This window comes from Halichoerus grypus, chromosome 6 (genome assembly GCF_964656455.1).
Source record: "Halichoerus grypus chromosome 6, mHalGry1.hap1.1, whole genome shotgun sequence".
NCBI lineage: Eukaryota > Metazoa > Chordata > Mammalia > Carnivora > Phocidae > Halichoerus > Halichoerus grypus.
Genome location: NC_135717.1, coordinates 25,010,101 through 25,028,396, shown reverse-complemented (window position 1 = coordinate 25,028,396; position 18,296 = coordinate 25,010,101). Strand labels below are relative to the sequence as shown.

The 18,296-nt window shown below is 45.4% G+C and overlaps 1 protein-coding gene across 1 annotated transcript in view; it reads right to left on the bottom strand.

Moving 5' to 3' along the window:
* LOC144382051 (transport and Golgi organization protein 1 homolog) overlaps nucleotides 1-18,296 on the bottom strand; it is a 39,097-nt gene that overhangs the window by 5,858 nt on the left and 14,943 nt on the right. Inside the window, exons 6-11 of the mRNA XM_078074034.1 lie at nucleotides 15,052-15,179; nucleotides 13,877-13,976; nucleotides 12,862-12,981; nucleotides 10,159-11,384; nucleotides 7,995-8,082; nucleotides 4,759-4,890 (exon numbers count right to left, since the gene is read on the bottom strand). Coding sequence (XP_077930160.1) covers nucleotides 4,759-4,890; nucleotides 7,995-8,082; nucleotides 10,159-10,220 — 282 coding nt within the window. The 5' untranslated portion in view covers nucleotides 10,221-11,384; nucleotides 12,862-12,981; nucleotides 13,877-13,976; nucleotides 15,052-15,179. The remainder of the gene's footprint in view (nucleotides 1-4,758; nucleotides 4,891-7,994; nucleotides 8,083-10,158; nucleotides 11,385-12,861; nucleotides 12,982-13,876; nucleotides 13,977-15,051; nucleotides 15,180-18,296) is intronic.

Sequence of the window (18,296 nt, the reverse complement as noted above, 5' to 3'; positions counted from 1 at the left end):
TGTCCGTTTCCAGATCCTCCTTGGAATTCCACACAAGGAAAGCTCAAAGTGGCAATTGAGTGACACCTCCAAGGCCTTCAGTGACTTTCTGCTGCTCACAGATTGCCTGTCATGAACCCTAGGCAGGGGCTCTGGAGGACAAGATCTTTGGAATCAAACACACTCGGGTACAAACTCCACATTACAGTCTCTGGAGGGCCTGGATAACTCACACTCCCTGGGACACAAGCTTTTCTCATCCCAACATGAGAAGGTTACCCTCTACCCTGACAGGAAAACAACACTCATGAAGCGCCCTATCACTGATGGATAACACATCGAAGGTCGAGAACACAGACTCCTCTAACTGGCACTTAATTCTCTCATCTCGGGGTACTTGCGTGGCTCAGTCGGTTAAGTGTCTGCCTTCAGCTTGGGTCATGATCCCACATCGGATCATGATTCCACCCTGGGTCCTGGGATCCCACATCTGGGTCTGGGCTCAGTGGGGTGCATGCTTCTCCCCCTCCCTCTGCCAGCCACTCGGTCTGCTTGTGCCCTCTCTGTCAAGTGAATAAACAGAATCTTCTAAAAAATCATAATTCTCTCATCTTACCTCAAAGTGCAAACTTCTCTTCTATTGGCCCAATGTGAGCGCTCTCGTGCCCTGAGATCTCTCTTCTCACCACCCCCACTGCTGCACTCACAGGGACGAACACCAGCATTCGAGGGTTTGCTATGTGCCAGGCAGCCACCCTGGCCGTCAACAGACAGCACCACGGAATCACCACAATCCATGAGGCCCGACACAGTACATCACCCCCACTGGCACCCGTTCCTTTCCACTCATTCTCCCCTGGCAGGAAAGGCTCCCTCCACTTCAGACTCAAAACCACGCTTTAAACCTCTCTTGTGACACACGCTCTGTCTGGCAACATGTGGCTCCTTCTCTAAGTGTAGCCTGCTTGTTAGACTCAAAGAGTGTTTTCTCATCTCGACATTTCACCAAGAGCCAGGTCATGGCAAAGTACTCACTCCAGACCTCAGGCTCCTATCATCGCATGCCTCCTAAACATGTCTCTGCAAAATGACTCTTCCTATTCTCTCTACTCCCATGAGGTATACCTCCTCCTGGTCTCCTAAGAGATGGCAACACCCTCCACATTGTCACTTAGACTCCACATGGGAAAGAGAACGATTTTCAGGAGTTAACAAGTCAATTAGACATCAGGAGTCACCATATTTATCCCTAGTCCTATTATACCCACATCAAACACCAGTACCGAGAATTTACGACAATGAAAACTAAAGCCAAAAAACTTACCTTGATATTGTGGAGGCTTTATCTAAGAGAGGAAGAAACAAAATGAAGTTTGATGTCAAAACATATTACTAGTCAAAATCTCTAGTTCAGGTCAATACGGAAACAGTCATCCAATAAAATTACAATAATCATTTTGTTTAGCAGAATGACTTCACAGGATGAAAAAAGAAGACAAAATTGGAATTTCCTGATTAAGTCACCATAGTTCACAATCCATTTCTGATAAAGAGCACAAAGGTATATAACTTAGTTTTGACCCCAAAATCTAGTCACATTCTGTGAAATGAACGTTCAACCTGTTCAATTTTGACAGCGGACCATGCAGACATTTTAAAACACATTCATGAATTCATCATTTCCGTAACTTTAATGCAACCCAATAGCCACACTGAGTTCAGAAACGGATTATTCTAAGATCCTGAAAGAAAGAAAATGGAAGGAAGGGAGGAAGGAATGTAGGAAGGGAGGCTGGCAGGTGAGCAAAGCGCTGACAAAATTATGCCGTTTTCCTTGTCCAGAAAGCTTCTCTGAACTATTACTAAGGGTTGGCTGTTTGCTGAATTCACACACAGTTATGGCACATCAGGTGCTATGAAGTTTCCCAGATTGCTACAGAGGGTCATCAAAAAGAAAGAAAAGCCATCGAAGGAGAAAAAGAGTGGCACGTGGCGAGAGATGAAGCATAAGCAACAAGAGAAATGACAGCGGATGTTTCAAAAGAGGGGAACCAGGCTATCCAGATCGAGTCACCGTGATAAATTATAGCTTAGTAAACTCTAGGCAAGACCCCATTTTGACACCATTAACATATTTCCCCATTCAAAAGTTTTACAGGATGAGGAGAGGCTGAGGCCAGCCCCCCAATCTTGCCAGGATATTGGAATATCAGCACGCTATCAACAAGCCAGTTGTTAGGGGAAAGTCCATCAGTGGAGGGCAAACAGAAAACCATGGTGATTCCTGTAACTTCACATGTTGCTTAGGAATCTCTGAGTTGCTCTGGCCCTTGTCACCCAGCCCCACAGGAAGGGGAAGTGAAGAGACAGATGAGCACAGCAAAGACGTCAAAGTTTTGTTTTCCTTTTTTTAAAAATTTTTTATTGTTATGTTAATCACCATACATGACATCATTCGTTTTTGATGTAGTGACCCATGATTCATTGTGCATAACACCCAGTGCTCCATGCAGAACGTGCCCTCTTTTCCTGGCTAACCCATCCTCCCACCCCTCTCCCCTCTAGAACCCTCAGTTTGTTTTCAGAGTCCATCGTCTCTCATGGTTCATCTCCCCCTCCGACTACCCCCCCTTCATTCTTCCCCTCCTGCTATCTTCTTCTTCTTTTTTTCTTAACATATATTGCATTATTTGTTTCAGAGCTACAGATCTGTGATTCAACAGTCTTGCACAATTCACAGCGCTCACCGTAGCACATACTTGTTTTCCTTTTGAAGGGAAGGTTTCTCCATTGGCAGGGAGAGGGGGGAGGTTCCATTTAGAAATAACCTCAGAAGTTTTCTGTTCTTCTTAGAAAGGTCTGCCTTCAAGTGAAACTATGTCCCCAGAGCCTAACTGGGCCTTTCCCAAAGACTGCAATAGAGGTGAGGGGGAAAGTCTCCACTCCAATGCAATCTCCTCCCTGTCTCACCTGGGAGTAAACTCAGTCTAACCCCACACAGATGAGTAGACAACCTCACCCTAACGTCCTATTTACCTCAGTTCCTTTACCAGAACAGGAGATCTAGCTTTCAACACAACCTCACAAGGCATACTAGAGGTAAAAACCACGCCAGCAAGCACTAGAATCACACTACCTGAGGCATCTAAGGCAGAGACGATGGCATCGGCAGGCTGGGAATTTCAAGTCCCTTCCATACCTGATCTTGGATCTAAGTAAAAAGGGGGCAGTAGGAAGAAGAGATGATGAATGTAAGCAGAGATATGAAACTCTAAGATTTTACCGGGATGCTGGACAACACCATAACAGAAATGAAGAATGCCTTTGATGGCTTCATTAAGAGACTCAACATACCAGAGGAAAGAATCATTGTGCCTAAAGAATTTCCGGCAGAAACTTCCAAAAAGAAAAACAAAGACAAAAATTAAAAAGACAGCACAGAAAATCCAAGACCAGTGGGACAATTACAAATCGTGTAACACACACATAATAGGAAAACAGCAGGAGAATGGACAGAGAGACAGTTGGAGCAATAATGACTGAGGATTTTCCTAAATTAATATAGCCACCAAATCGCAGATCCAGGAAGCTCAAGACAAGGAAAGCAGGATAAATACCAAAAGAAACACACAAACAACTAACACCAACGATGCCTAACCCAGAATGTTCAGTCACAGGTCCTTAAAGACAAAGAAACAATTCTGGAAATCTGGAGCAGGGCTTGGGTGTGGGTGGTGGAAGGGGGAAGGAGAGCAGTAACCCTTACCCAAGAGGAATAAGGATAAGGACTACATCACACTTCAGAAACCTTGCCATCAAGAAGGATGAAATGTTTAAAGTGTTCAAAGAAACATCCAACTAGAAACCTGTGGCCAGTGAAATGATCCTGCAAAACACACTACAGAGGAAGGAAAACCGTCGGGGATAATGATGGGAATGACGTCAACGGTAAAGGTGTCAATTCTCCAAAAGACATAATAATTTCTCATGTGCATGCATTAACAACAGAGTGTCCAAGTACATCAGGCAGAAACTGAAAGAATTGCTGATGGAAACAGACGAATCCCTATTATAGCTGGGGAATTCAGAATCCTCTATCAGTCATTGACAGATCCAACAGATACAGAAATTCCATGAGAACACAGGTGAACTGAAAAGCATCACCGATCAGCTGGATCCATTAACATCTGCAGAATAATCCATTCAACAACCCAAGGAAAGACATTCTTCTCAAGTTCCCATGGAACATTCACTAAGAGAGGCCATATTCGGGGCCATAAGATACATCTGAACAACCAAAGGAAAAGAAATCACAGGAAGTATGTTCTCAGACCACAGACGACTCAAACTAGACATCAAGCACCGAAAGATAGCTAGAGAATGACCCAAAAATGGAGATGAAACAACACACTTCTAAAGAACACATGGGTTGGAGGGCAGGTGGGTGGAGGGATGGAGGAAAGAGGTGAAGGGGATTAAGAGTACACTTATTGTGATGAGCACTGAGAAATGTATAGACTTGCTGAATCATGTTGTACACCTGAAACGAATACTACACTGTTGGCCAATTATGCTTGAACTTTAAAAAAAAAAAAGAACATATGGATCACAGAAGGCACTGCAACACAAATTTACATCTATTTCAATCTAGGTGATCATCAAAATTGATGTATTAGAGGGATATTTCTATTACTGAATGGATACAAAAGGTCCAATGACTATAAAATTTTCTGCTTATGTATGAAGAACAGTATATATAAGCTACTTTAGTATACTTACAGCGAGGATGGTTCTCCAGATATAAATGAGAAGGACACAAACTCCCAAGGGGGCAGTGATAATGGGAAGTTTCCATAGAACTCCAACCCCATCAGGGCCAAGAGGGAAACGGCCAGGCACAACATGGACAAGCTGAAATAACACGTGAGACAATGAGGAATCTCAAAGATTTACAATGTCTCTGTCCCAAACCATCAACTTTACAAACCCTCAACCAGCCTCCCCCAGGTAAGCACACCTCTCAAGTGCCTCCCCACGGAGGAGAAGGAGCACAGAGGAATTCCAAAGGAGCAGGGGCACACTTTTGGGAGTGATGAGTGTGTTTACTATCTTACTGTGCTGATGGGTTTCACTGTGTTTACCTATGTAAATATCAACAAACTCTATTCTTGAAAAAGGTGTTGTGATCATACATACATTATAGAACACTGAAGCTGTAGGAAAAATCTAATAGGCAAATCTGAAGAGATTTGATTTTGCCTACAAACACATTGCAAATAAATTTTCTATAGCTAACAGAACTTAAGAATTTATAAGCCCACATAAAATAGACAAGAGAAGTAAATGTAAACTTACAGTAGGTAAGAAGTCACTGACTTCTATTGTACATCCATGAAGGACCTGGATAAACTCCTCTGGAACCTTTCCAAAAATATGCCCCAAATTTATGGAAGAATGAGAGAAAGCAAGAATAAAAAAGGTACTAGAGATATAAATGAGAATGTTCTATGGACAGATGTTTATCGATAAGGACATGAGTGAGAGAGAGACAGGAGGCTTCTATTAGAATAATATGGGATGAGTATTTCAACAAAAATAAATTACAATTATTGCTTAGTTTCTGAAAACAGTGATGTTTTCTTTCAATGCCCACTTTGCTTCAGAATCACAGCCCAAAATGTCAGATTTCAGGGGTACATGAAGATTTTCATGATCAGGTGATCTTGTTTCTTTTGATGATATCTGTGACATTTTAAATTACTTGAACACCTATCTCCAAAAGCCAGTGAAAGGCATTCATGTTCCTATTTCTCAGTATTGTAACTAAATCAGTCAAGACCAACTCTAAAATTTAATTTTTTAAAAGATTTTATTTATTGATGTGAAAGAGAGAGAGAGCATGAGCAGGGGAAGGGGTAGAGGGGGACAGAAAAGAAGACTGCCGGCTGAGCAGGGAGCCCAAGCAGGGCTCAATCCCAGGACCCTGGGATCATGACCCAAGGCTAAGGCAGAAGCTCAACTGACTGAGCCACCCAGGTGACCATGAAATTTCATTTCTAAAAGAATACAAAATTCCTGGATATGGACACCAAAACAAAGAACACATCTCATTTTACAAAAACTGGACTTCCAAGTATTTTAGGAGACGAGACGCTCACAATGCAATTCATACTCATTCACACCAAGCTTGAATTGCGTGCAAACACAACTCTCTAGAAAGTACCCCTGAAATCTATAACATTCTCATCTTCAGCCCTCACAGCTGAGGTCACAAACATGTGTGCTGGTGGGAAACATACACGGTCTTTGAACAGCCGCTGTCTGAAAGAGAACATTAGCTATCTGCACAATGGTTGATCATGGGGATCAAATGCACAAAAGACAGAGGCCATCTTGTCACAAATGGAAAACACCCCCAGTTGTGGCCACGTGGTACGTCTGGCAGCTGTCGGGATGCTGACCAGTAGCTGATTCTTAACTAGATGACATCCAATGGGGCCAATAACACTGGCTTCTAACAGACAATGGCCATGAGCAGGTGGAGGAGGGAAATGCAAGACCAGGTAGTTTATGCAAGAGCTCAGAGATGAGGGAGGGTGAGAAAGTCCAAGTGATCTATGAGATGCAGCCTCGGTAGAGGGGGATATTTCCAATAAAGACTACCAAGAAATTCCCTCCTTTGAAGACTCAAAAGAAACAGAATCGAGTCTCTTTTGACTGGAGGTATTCATGTGGGATGAGTCTGCCTCAACACTAGGGTCCTTCCTGACTACTCCCACTTTGCAGAGCCCTCTCTAAGAATCTGGTGTAGGCCGGATCTAAAGAAGTCTGCTTATTTCTAGGGTGTTCCCTGTCTGTCTCTCTCTCCTGACGGTAAGGGTTTTATTTTTTAAGGAGTGAAATATCACACTAGGAACCAGGTATTTCTTTATATTGGGACAATCCTAAGGACATTCAGGAGCTTTTGACTTTGGGGAAATCAACACTCTGTACATACTGGGCCAAAGAATGGATAACAACTCATTCGCTTCCTGATGACATCAATCCATCAGATTTTCCTGGGACAGACGTCCCAGCAAGATGCGGTCACTTAGTCTCTGCTGGGCTTCTCAGGGCTCCCATGGACCTGGTGGGACACAGAGTCCCTGGGGACAGCCTCCGAGCCCAGAAGGAAAGGGCTGACTCAGAAGTTGTTACAAGTCAACCAACCAGGAAGCACAGAGCACAAAGGACACTTCACTGTTTAACACTTGAGTCCCAACACCAATGCTTAAGATACCACTGTTCCCAGGGCTGCCAAACTTCACAAATATGAACAATGTGCTGATATGAAATCAAAGTATGTAGAAGATGGACCCTAAACATACAAGGCTTGCAGCAGGATCTTCACTGGGCTTCCAGGAGCCAGTCTAATACCCGTAGCTCCTAGACATTAGCATTCCTGACATTTTCAAAGACAAGTTGAATGAGATCTAATGTACATATCATACAAGCCCCCTATTGAAGACAAAGAGCTCAATGGCTTTTCATATCTTCTCAAATCCTTCCTTCTTGACACCATAAGCCTAGTATTTTCAGGTTTCCATCCTGCCAGAGCTGCTCTTTTTGGACCAAGCACACAGACAGGACCCAGAACTTGATGTGGACGGCTGTGGCCCCAGCCCCTTCAGGCTGACCGAGAAACCTGCCCTGCGGTCCTCGGTCTTCAGGAAGAACTGCAGTTCTTCTCAAGTTCCCACCAAGGACCCCATGAAAAAACTATTATTTCACCACCATGTGAAAGAACCCAGGAGGAACGAAGACACCACTAGCAGCTTTGAGTCACCGGGTGGCTCAGTCAGTTAAGTGACGACGTCTTGGTTTGGATCAAGTCACGATTTCATGGTCCTGAGGCTGAGCCCCTCTTCAGGCTCTGGACTCACTGCACAGCTGGCTTGGGATTCTCTCTCTCCCTCCCCCTCTGCCCTTCCCCCCCACACCTGTGAAGATACCAGTGAAGTGCCATGTTTACTCACATTTGGGTTTGGGGAACCGGGACAGCGGAGCAAGAGCACCAGGAACAACAGCCTCTGCACCTTCATGTCTTGGTCCTTCCAAGGGGTGCTGGGGCATCAGGGAGGAGGTGGAGATGGGGGATGGAGTGGAGGTAGGGGTGGGTGGGGTAGGGAGGGGTGGGCAGGGGTGGGAAGGGGACAGGGTTTTAAGGAGGGTTGGGAGCAGGGTAGAAGTAAAGGGTGGGATTGGGGAAGGCGTTTGTCAGGAGAAGAAGGGGTCAGCGACGGTGTCAGGGTCAGAGTAAGTACTCGAGGGGAGGTTCAGAAAGGGTAGTAGGTCAGCAGGTTAGGAAATCACTAGGTCAGCAGGAAACAGTAGCAGGTGAAGGGATTGGAGGACGATACACTTTTCTCCAAGCCTTGCCCTGGTTGAACCGTTCCTTAGCAACCCAGAGGCTTTATACTCTCTCTCAGCCAGTCATCTGCCTTTGCCCCTGCTAGATCATAATGGACACCCCGCGTGACCTCATACTTAAAGAGCCCCTTCCCAACTGGCGCCCCACCACGTGCCATCCCAATAACAGGTCCTCTCTGGAACTTTGGCCATCCTTCTTGTTTCTGCTCCCTCCCAACCCGGGTCCCTGTTCCCCTCTTCTGGGCGCTATCTCCTTCCTTCCAGAACTCCCATCCTAGAGCCATTGGCTGAACAACATATAAAGCAAAGGAGGACAGAACTGCAACAACAAGCAAATACACAAGCAGAGTGGGAGGTTTCAACCCTCTCTCAGTGACTCAAAGCACACAGAACATCCATAACATGTAGACCTTGATAGCAAACCATCTGAATCCCACAGCTATCTCCGTATGTCTGTCCACATCCATATACCACTGTGGAGGACACATTAACTTTGGGCATATAGGATACACTTACAAAAATGCACCCGATCTATTTTGGCCATAAGGGACATTTCAGTACGTTTCAGAGGCATGAAATCACACAGAGCATGTTGTGGTAATATAATGTGCTAGAAATCATGGCTAAAAAGCTCACTAGAATTTCCCATATGTTTAGAAATTGAGAAGTACCTCTATAAATAAAATAGGAGTAAAGAAATCCCAAAGAAAAAGCTACCTTGGAACCGAATGAAATAAGCATGAGAAAATTGTAATCAAGTATGTCTTCTGGGCTGGTATATCCTGGGATATTAGTATGAGAAGACTGTATGGCCTCAAAATCATCCCTAGTTGACGGAGACATTTTAACACCTCAAACAGCGGTAGATCTGTCACTTACCTATGTGACCCTGCTACACACTAGCTTGGGCTTTACGTTATGAACCTCACAGGGGAAACAATCCAAGCTGACTCTCATGGGATCTCTTGGGACCTCCAGGAATGAGAGTATTTTAAGAGAAAACATTCACCAGCTTCTCTCCTGGGGAATCCAAGACAACACCCAGAGAGCTGGCAGCTCCAGGTGTGCTGGGCGGGGAGAGCCAAGCAGGTGGGCAGGGCCAGGGACCCAGGTGACTAGACAAACCCCCTGTGATCATCTCTCTTGGGCCCTGTCCTGAGCCGAACTTCCTAAACTGTTTCTCTCTAGGACTAACACAATGTTTCCCCAACTCATTCAGGCCCAAGGCAGCTGAAAATCAATGCTCTACAAACCACCACTTATTGTGTCAATTTCTTGTCAACAGGAACCATTTTAGCACTGCTAAAATAGGAACGCAGTATCTTGAACATAAATATAAAGAAACCATAAAAAACAAGCAAACAAAAACAAAACAAGGAGAGCAAAACATTTGTATGAAATTCTGTTTAGATGCTGCTGCCCGCCTCCAGAGCCCCAGAGTTGCGCGGTCCTGGTTATAGAAGGAGAGACCAGCTACAGAAGGGGTGGAGTCAGACTAGCCCAAAAGTGAACGGGAGAGAGGCCCAGCCTCTAAGGGGGACTAGGGAATTCCAGGAAGGATGGCCGGGGTCACCCTGATTATAAGTGGAACAGGGAGCAGGGAAAGAAGAAGCAGTGAACAGAGTTTGGGGGCCTCGAATAGGTGAGATCACTCGTGGAGGTGAGGAAGTGTCCCCAAAGCCAGCGTCAGCCTCCCGTCTACGAAGCCCTTCGTGGCCCCTGGAAACAGGGCCGGGAGCCTAGAGTGTGACATCCAGCTGTGCTGCTTACCAGCTGTGTGACCCTGGGCTGGTTTCCTTCAGTGAGCTGGGGGCGTCCAAGCCTGTGTCCATAACTGTGCTGAGGACAAGAGGAAGCCACGTGCTGAGCACCTATGGACATGAGCAGCAGCATCTCCATGGGGCAAGTGCCTTCCCAGATGCGGTGCCTCACGTCTCACAGCTGTTAAAGGCGACACTGGTGACAAGCACAGGTCCCTCCTGTTTCAGGCCTGTGCTAAGCCCTGCCCTTTGCACACATCATCTCTCGGTCTCCAGATGGCAGGAGGACCTCCTAAAGTGCGGGGAGAGCTCCGGGCCCCTGGGGAGGCTGAGGGATTCCTGGGCCCTGGGGAAGGGTGAGTGATTGGGGGACCCTACGGAGGGCTGGGGAACGGAGCTCCTGGGCTCCATGGAAGGAATGGGGGATCGGGCACCCCGGAAAGGGCTGGAGGAGTCTTGCAGGATTCCTGGGTCCCCACAGGGCAGATCCCTCCCACACCTAAGCTGGTGCAGGCTGGGACCTGGAAGCAGCAGCATACAGAGGCAGCAGGTCCATGGGATGCTGGATGGAACGGAGAGGAATGGTCTGGCAGGCAAGTGGAATCACCAGGCTGGGCTGCCCTCGGCGCCTTCCCCCTTCCCCAGCCACCTCACTAGCTCTGGCCCTGACCTCACCCTCCAGCAGGGCATGGGCAAGCCAGGCAGAGGTGGACACCTGGGCCCAAGGAAGGGTCCCTCCTCAGACCTCTGTGTTGTGCTTGTTGAACAGACAAAAGGAGTCACCCAGGGCCCCTGGAACCAGGGGGGAGAATCTGGCCCCAGAGTCCTCTCCAATGGGGCTTGGGGAGAATCATGGAGGGACAGCATTTAGCACTGGTTCATTCACAGAATAAAAGCACAACACGAGTCCCCTTGGATGCTGATGTCAGTTCATTACCCCAGCCACATACTGGGCGCTCACTCGGGGACTTGGAAGCAGGAGAGTAACGGATAGTAATTTAAAAGAACAAAAATGCTGGAATGTGAGCACTCCTGATGCTCTTAAAATCAATGTCCAACACTCCCCTCCTCACCCTCCCCATAGTGAGGAAACTGAGGCAGCCAGGGATGTGGCGAAGAAGACACAGTGGTTTCTGAGGCTTTTGCTGATTCCATCTGACCAAACTCCTTGTTCCGAAGGTCACTTCTTTTAATCTTGCCCGTGACGGTTTTGGGCAGCTCTGAGACAAATTCCACCTGGTCAAGGATAAAGCAAACCCATCCCAACTTAGTCCTGCTGTCATTTCTTACCAATGCCCCAGGCTCCTCCTCTGCCCCTGCACAGTCCCCCAGACGGGCTGGCACCATGTGGTGGCCCCAATAGGCTCCACCAAGGCATGTCAGGGTGTCCCCTGACCCGGGAAGTTGGATGCAGCCCTGTGACGTGCTCTGACCAGTGAGATGTGAGTGGGAGTGAGGCGTGCCACCTCGAACAGAACACTTGGGACAACTGGGTCTGGCATCCACTCTGGCCATCTCTTCTAGCACCTGGCAGTTACCTATGGTGGGTGTGGGTGCTCCTTTATCCTGGTCCCAGGAAGACCATGCGGACATGTGGCAGGAGCAAGAAAGATACTTCCCTAGTAGGAGCCACTAAGACGAGGGGCTCCTAGTTCCTCACAGTAACATCAGCCCATCCTAACTGGCATGCAGCCTCCAGTCTACTCTCTAGGAGGCAGCAGAGCCTTACATGTGAAGGACGAACTCTGTTTTCAGATACACTGGCTTTGAGTTCAGCTCTGCCCTTTTCTTCAGTCCAACCTCCGGCAATTTACTGTGAGTCTCTCAGCCTCCCCCATTTCCAGTCTGTCAAATGGATGCTTATGCCATCTCAGGTTTGGGGGGATTAAATGAAATAATACATGTAGAGCTTTGAGTCCAGCCCCTGGCACACATGTTCAATAAATATTAGCTATCTACCTTTGGGTAAACACTCAGAAAGCACAGCAATGTATTATTACAAAAGAAAGACACGTTAAATTTTTCACCCATGTATCCTTGCAAACGTGGTTTTTCAACAAGTCAGATAACATGTATATTTATTCACAGCCTGCTTTTTTCTCTTAATAATATATTTTTGTGATGTTTTTTATGTTACAAATAAGAGATCTGCATCATCTTTTTAAATTATAGGACAGCATTAATTACCACGAATAATTTAATCATTTCTCTATTGTTGGACATTTTCATAGTTCGCACATGGCACTGAAAACAAATGAGGTAGAAAAAAAACCTCTCAGAATGTATTTTATGCTACAATAAATATTATTTTGTTAACTTTTGTTTGTTATGTATCTATATATGTACTGGGCTTCAATTTAGAATATATTTCTTACTACAAATAATGTTTTTTACAAGTGTGGCAGTTGTTGACTTGAATGTCTTTTTCACATTGTGAAAGATTTCAAATAACCTTCTTGGATATTTCTAGGCTCTTGGCTGATTTTTTTCTGTAGGTTTTTTGTCAGCCTTTTTGTTTTCTGACACAGGATAGAGGTTTCCAGGATTAAGATGGATCTCCCCTAAACCCCTAAGTTGAATGCTTCTTCGGTAGAGAAAAATGCTCATTCCATGGGCTACATCAGCTTCACCTCAGCGACCCTAGGAGATTTGGGGCAGCAGAGCCCAGGGCCCACTGGAGGGGACCAGACCCCATCCCTCTGCCCTCACTCACCTTCCTGGGGTACTTCTACGGGGCTGTCACTGACTTCACATGCTGCTGCAGCTCCTTGGTGAGCTGGTCCCGGCCATGGGAGAGGAATTCCGGGGTCAGGACAATAAATGCCTTCCCCACCTGCAGCACAGAACCAGAGTGGAGGCTCAGGGGGAGTGGCAACCAAGTGTAGAGTCTAAAAAGTCAATGTGTATTAAGTAAATGGAAAAACAAGTTGACAGTTGAGCCCCTGGAAAAGAACAGGACCAGTGTCCATACTTCCAATTTCTACTCTCTGCCTTGGAAAATTACTTCACCTCCCTCAGCCTCCATGTCCTTCTCTGATGTGGGGACAGCACGGCTTCATTCCTCAGGGCATGGCTCTCAAGATTCATCGAGATCATTCATATAAACCACGAAGCTCGTTTCAACTGATTTTTATTCCTATCATTATCATCACCATTTTCACTATTATTGTAGGTAGAGTTCTGTGGGCATTACATCAATGGTGGTGATTAACTGCGTTCCTATTATTCATGTCGCTTCTACAGGGCACAGGGCCTTGTCCAGAGTAGGTGCTCAGCACACAGTGAATCAATGAATGCTTGCTCTGGAGCCAGACTGCTCAGATTCCCATTCTGGCTCCACCACTTAACAGCTTTGTGATCAGGCAACTTATTTAATCTCCTTATGCTTGTTTCTTTCCCTGTAAAAAAGGGTCTCAGAGTCCTTAATTAATGAGGTTGCTGTGAGGGGGGTGAAATGAGCCGGCAGGTAGGAAGGGCTCAGAAATTAGGAGATGGGCAGCAGTAGCCCCAGCTGCAAGCCACACTCACAAGCATCATGTTCTGTCACACATGGTTGAGGCCACACTGCTCTCCGGTGGCCACACAGTGTAAATGCACATGCACACCCCGGGGGGGCCCCCCTCCACCCTAGGTCCAAGGTTGGAGAGACAGGACCGGGAGGAAGGTTTCCCCGCACCTGCCTTGGTGCCCACACACAGACACGATGACCTCTGTGTCCTCCTCCTTACCTCCCTTCGAATTGGGTCCAGGCTGCTCACCACAGCTGATTCAGCCACAGCCGGGTGTTCGGCCAGGGCATTCTCCACCTCTGCGGGCCCGATGCGGTACCTGCAGGATCAATGGCTCCTTGGTTTCTGAGTGGCTGCCAGGGCCGGGTGACGCAGGCCCTCAAGTCTCATGTTTTGGAGGGTCACCTCGTCCCTTGTCACATAGGATAACTGTCACAGGAAGCCAGATACCTGTGCCCTGGCTCTGTCATGGGCCCCAAACGTGAAGAATGGGCACTCCGTGCTGAGAAATACAACACTCACATGCTCCCCAGAGTTTCTCACCTCACTGTCTCTGCTCAGGGAGGAGGGTGAATGTTTAGTCCTCCCCGAGCTCTGGGGCTGGGCTCAAGCAGCTTCCCTTGGCATGAAACCTAGTAGAAGCCTCGGCCTTTATCTTAAACATTCATGCAAATTCTGCATACTCTTCCCCATTATATTAGCATGTTTTAGAAATTTAAAAGGTAAACACACTCAACTTCCCTGAAATATCCAAGAGAACTTGTTACTCTGGTACAATGTGTCATTTTTTTTTTTCTTCCAAATCACGTTAAGGTTTAGGGACGACTGACTTGGAGCCAGACAGCTTTGGTAAATCTTGGTTGTACCCAGCACTCTTTGAAACTTTAAGGAACTTTATTCACTAGTCAGTAACCCAGTTCCTTCATCTGTAAAATGGCAAAATTGCATCTACCTTCTAGCATTGAGAGCTGGGTTATATAAAGCACTGCAGAGTGTGCGTCCCCATAGTAAGTGCCTCATAAAGGTTTATGTTGTTGTTATCTATTATTAAAATTTTCAGTGATTGTTGTGTCCCATTAGAGGAGCCAAACATAGAGGAAGCTTCCTCAACCAAAAAGGGCCTAAGTAACGTCTTCCTTCCAAATTCCTTAAATTGCATAATGTCTCATTATGGTTCGCCTTGCAGACCTCTTGAACTACATTTTGATAGACTTTTCTGGATGCAGGGCTTGGGGGAGGTACACAGGTATCCCCAGAAAAGGGCCCCACGGACAGAGCTCTGCTCAGAGTTAGACTGAGCTAACCATCGCCAAGCTTGGATGAATGTCAGAACAAGCTAGATCCCATGAGGCATGTGAGGGTGATGCCTCCCGGCTCAGGTCAGCCATACCTACCCAGAGGCATTGATGATGTCATCGTTCCTCCCCAGGAACCAGATGTAGCCCTCTTCATCCATAGTTGCTCTATCTCCAGAGTTGTAAAAGTCCCCACACGCCACTTCGGCTGTCTTTACTGGGTTGTCCTGCAAAGACAACAATACCCCTTTGTTGAAGGCAATGAGTTTAGAGATGATGAGCCACAACCTGGTGCTCAGATCTGGGTCTGGATCCCGCTCCTGGCTCTACTTGGCACCTGGGCAAGTTTTGTAATCTCTCTGAGTCTATTTTCATTATATCCAAGTACTCAATGAACACTACTTGTCAATTAGTGAACAATATTGAGCCAATTTTAAGGATAATTTCTTAAAGTAACAACTCACTTTTGTGTGGCACTCTAGTATAACAAAATTTCCACTAGAACATGGACCCTGTGTATTTTATTTACTTGTTCTCAGCTTAGCATTCACATAGTGCCTGGACAAATGAGAGGTGTCAATAAACTTTTGTTAAATGAATTTCCTTCCCAAAATACTACATCATCTGATCCTCCCAGAAAACCTACAAGGCTTTTATTTTTCTAATTAAACTGTTTATTTTAAGATCATTGTATATTTGCAGGGTACCTGGGTGGCTCATTCGGTTGGGCGGATAACTCTTGATTTCTGCTCAGGTCATAATCTCAGGGTTGTGAGATCGAGCCCTGTGTAGGGCTCTGCACTCAGCATGGAGCCTGCTTGAGATTCTCTGTCTCCCTCCACCCCTTCCCTAACTAATGCACACATGCATGAATACATGTTCTCTCTCTCTCTCTCAAATAAATAAATAAATAAATCTTTTTTAAAAAGACAATTATATATTTGCATGCAGTTATAAGAAATAACACAGAGAGATCCTGTGTGCCACTTACTCAGTTTTCTCCAATGGTAGCATCTTGCAAAACTACAGTTCAATATCACAACCAGGATATTGACATTGCTACAGTCCACCAATCTCACTTAGATCTCCCAGTTTACTTTTACTTTTTTGTGTGTGTCTACGTGTATTTTATCAAATGTGCATCCCCCACCAGAGTCAAGTTACAGAAGACTCCCGTCATCCTGAGGATCTCCTGTGTTGCTCTTTTATATCTACACCCATCTCCCTCATCTTTTCCCTCCCTCCAAATCCCTAAGCCCTTGACAGGGACTGATCTATTCCCTAGTTTTATAATTTTGTCACTTTAAGAATGTTACATAAATGGAATCCTATAGTATGTAATCTTTTGGGACTAGCTCTGTTTTTATTTTTTTCACTCAGTATAATTTTCTGGAAATTCATCCAGCTTCTTATGTTCATCAATACTTTGTTCTATTTACTGCTAAATGGTACTTCATGTTATGGATGAACCACAGTTTGGGTGTCAACCCATTGAAGGGCATCTGGGTTGTTTCCACTTTGGGGCTATTGTGAATAAAGCTGCTCTCAACATTCATGTGCAGGTTTTATGTGAGGCTAGATTTTTATAGGCCATAACAGAAGAAATGAATGCTCAGAGAAGCACAATAACTCACTCAAAGTCACTCAGCTGGTCAGTGGTAGGGTTGGTATTTGAATTTAATTCTTGCTCCACAGCCTTTGTACTCAACCACTAAGCAATGTGTTGAGATCATCCCTCTCATGAAACACGAAATGATTTGAAAAGGGTCCAGGAAAAAAAAAAAAAAAAAAACATTGAATGACATCCCATTTTAGGTTCCCTTCCAATTGTTCTGATTGTATTAAGGAGACTGTCTGACATGTTTTTAAAAGCTCTGGAACTACCAAGAGTGAGTTTCAGGACTGGAGCTTTTAGTGGGAACAGGGTTTAGCTAGAATTCAAGAAAAATTGTTTTGTTTGCATTGTAGTTATAGTTTAATTGCCTTCTGTTTTTGGCAAATCATACTGTTTTCCATTTGTGATACCGATTAACTTTTTAAAAAACATATGTTTTATTTTTTTAAAAGATTTTATTTATTTATTTGACAGAGAGAGACACAGCGAGAGAGGGAACACAAGCAAGGGGAGTGGGAGAGGGAGAAGCAGGCTTCCCGCGGAGCAGGGAGCCCGATGCGGGGCTCTATCCCAGGACCCTGGGATCATGACCTGAACCGAAGGCAGATGCTTAACGACTGAGCCACTCAGGTGCCCCCAAAAAACAGATGTTTTAAAGTAAAATAATGATTATTGTGTGCATCTTTTCTAACCTATCTGGGGGGCTGCCTGAAGGACAGGTGCAAGGAACTCACTTTATGTAACTCAGAAAAAAGCAGCAAGCACGGCTCATAGAAGCTACCAGGCAAACTACAAAAGTGAAGTTGCCTGAAGTAAGAGATTATGGGTGGAGATATACAATAGACCATCAAGGTCTGGGGGAGATGCTGGAGTGAGTTTTGGGGGGTTTCTTGTTTTTTGTCTTTGAAATTAGGATGTTCAAGACAGCTATATGCATGGGGGAATTAAGACAGCCATGAACATGCCTGGGCAAGATGCATGCTCAGCAAAGTCCTGAGAAAACCTTAAGCTTTCATCTCAGGCTGATCCCTAGGCTCAGAGCAAGTCCAGCTAAGTGGTGAAGGAGTATCCCAGCACAGAGCCAATCTGCACAGTGGTTGTTCTCTCTTCTTTTTTGGTTGGTGATGTTTTTCTTTGTTCATTTGAGCTCCTGCCCCTCAAGGAAATCTCTGTCAAAACATTAACTGAACACGAGCTAAAGGATCAGAAACCTCAGTAATCACACATGACAAACAATAGTCTTTAAAGAATCTGCAAAAGTACCACAACAAAGGACTACGATAGCCTTCAACAGTCCAAAATCAAAAACAAAACAATGAAACCCCAGCAACCTCAACCCCCAGGGAAGTGGGAGAATCTGATTTCTAGAGTTCACTCATATGTGGAATTTAAGAAACAAAACAAATGAACATTGGGGAAAAAAGAGGGGAAAGCTAAGAAACTGACTCTTAACTGTAGAGAACAAAGTGATGGTAAGTAACCAGAGGGGGGGGGCAGGGGGATGGGTGAAATAGGTGATGGGGATTAAGGAGTGCACTCCTTAGGATGAGCACTGGCTGATGTATGTAAGTGATGAATCACTAAATTCTGTACCTGAAACTAATATTGCACTGTATGTTGACTAAGTGGAATTTAAATAAAAACTTGGAAGAAATAATAAGTCAAACGTGTTAAATGATCAAAAACTAAGAGAAAAAATGAACAAAGAACTAAAAAACAGAAAAAATTA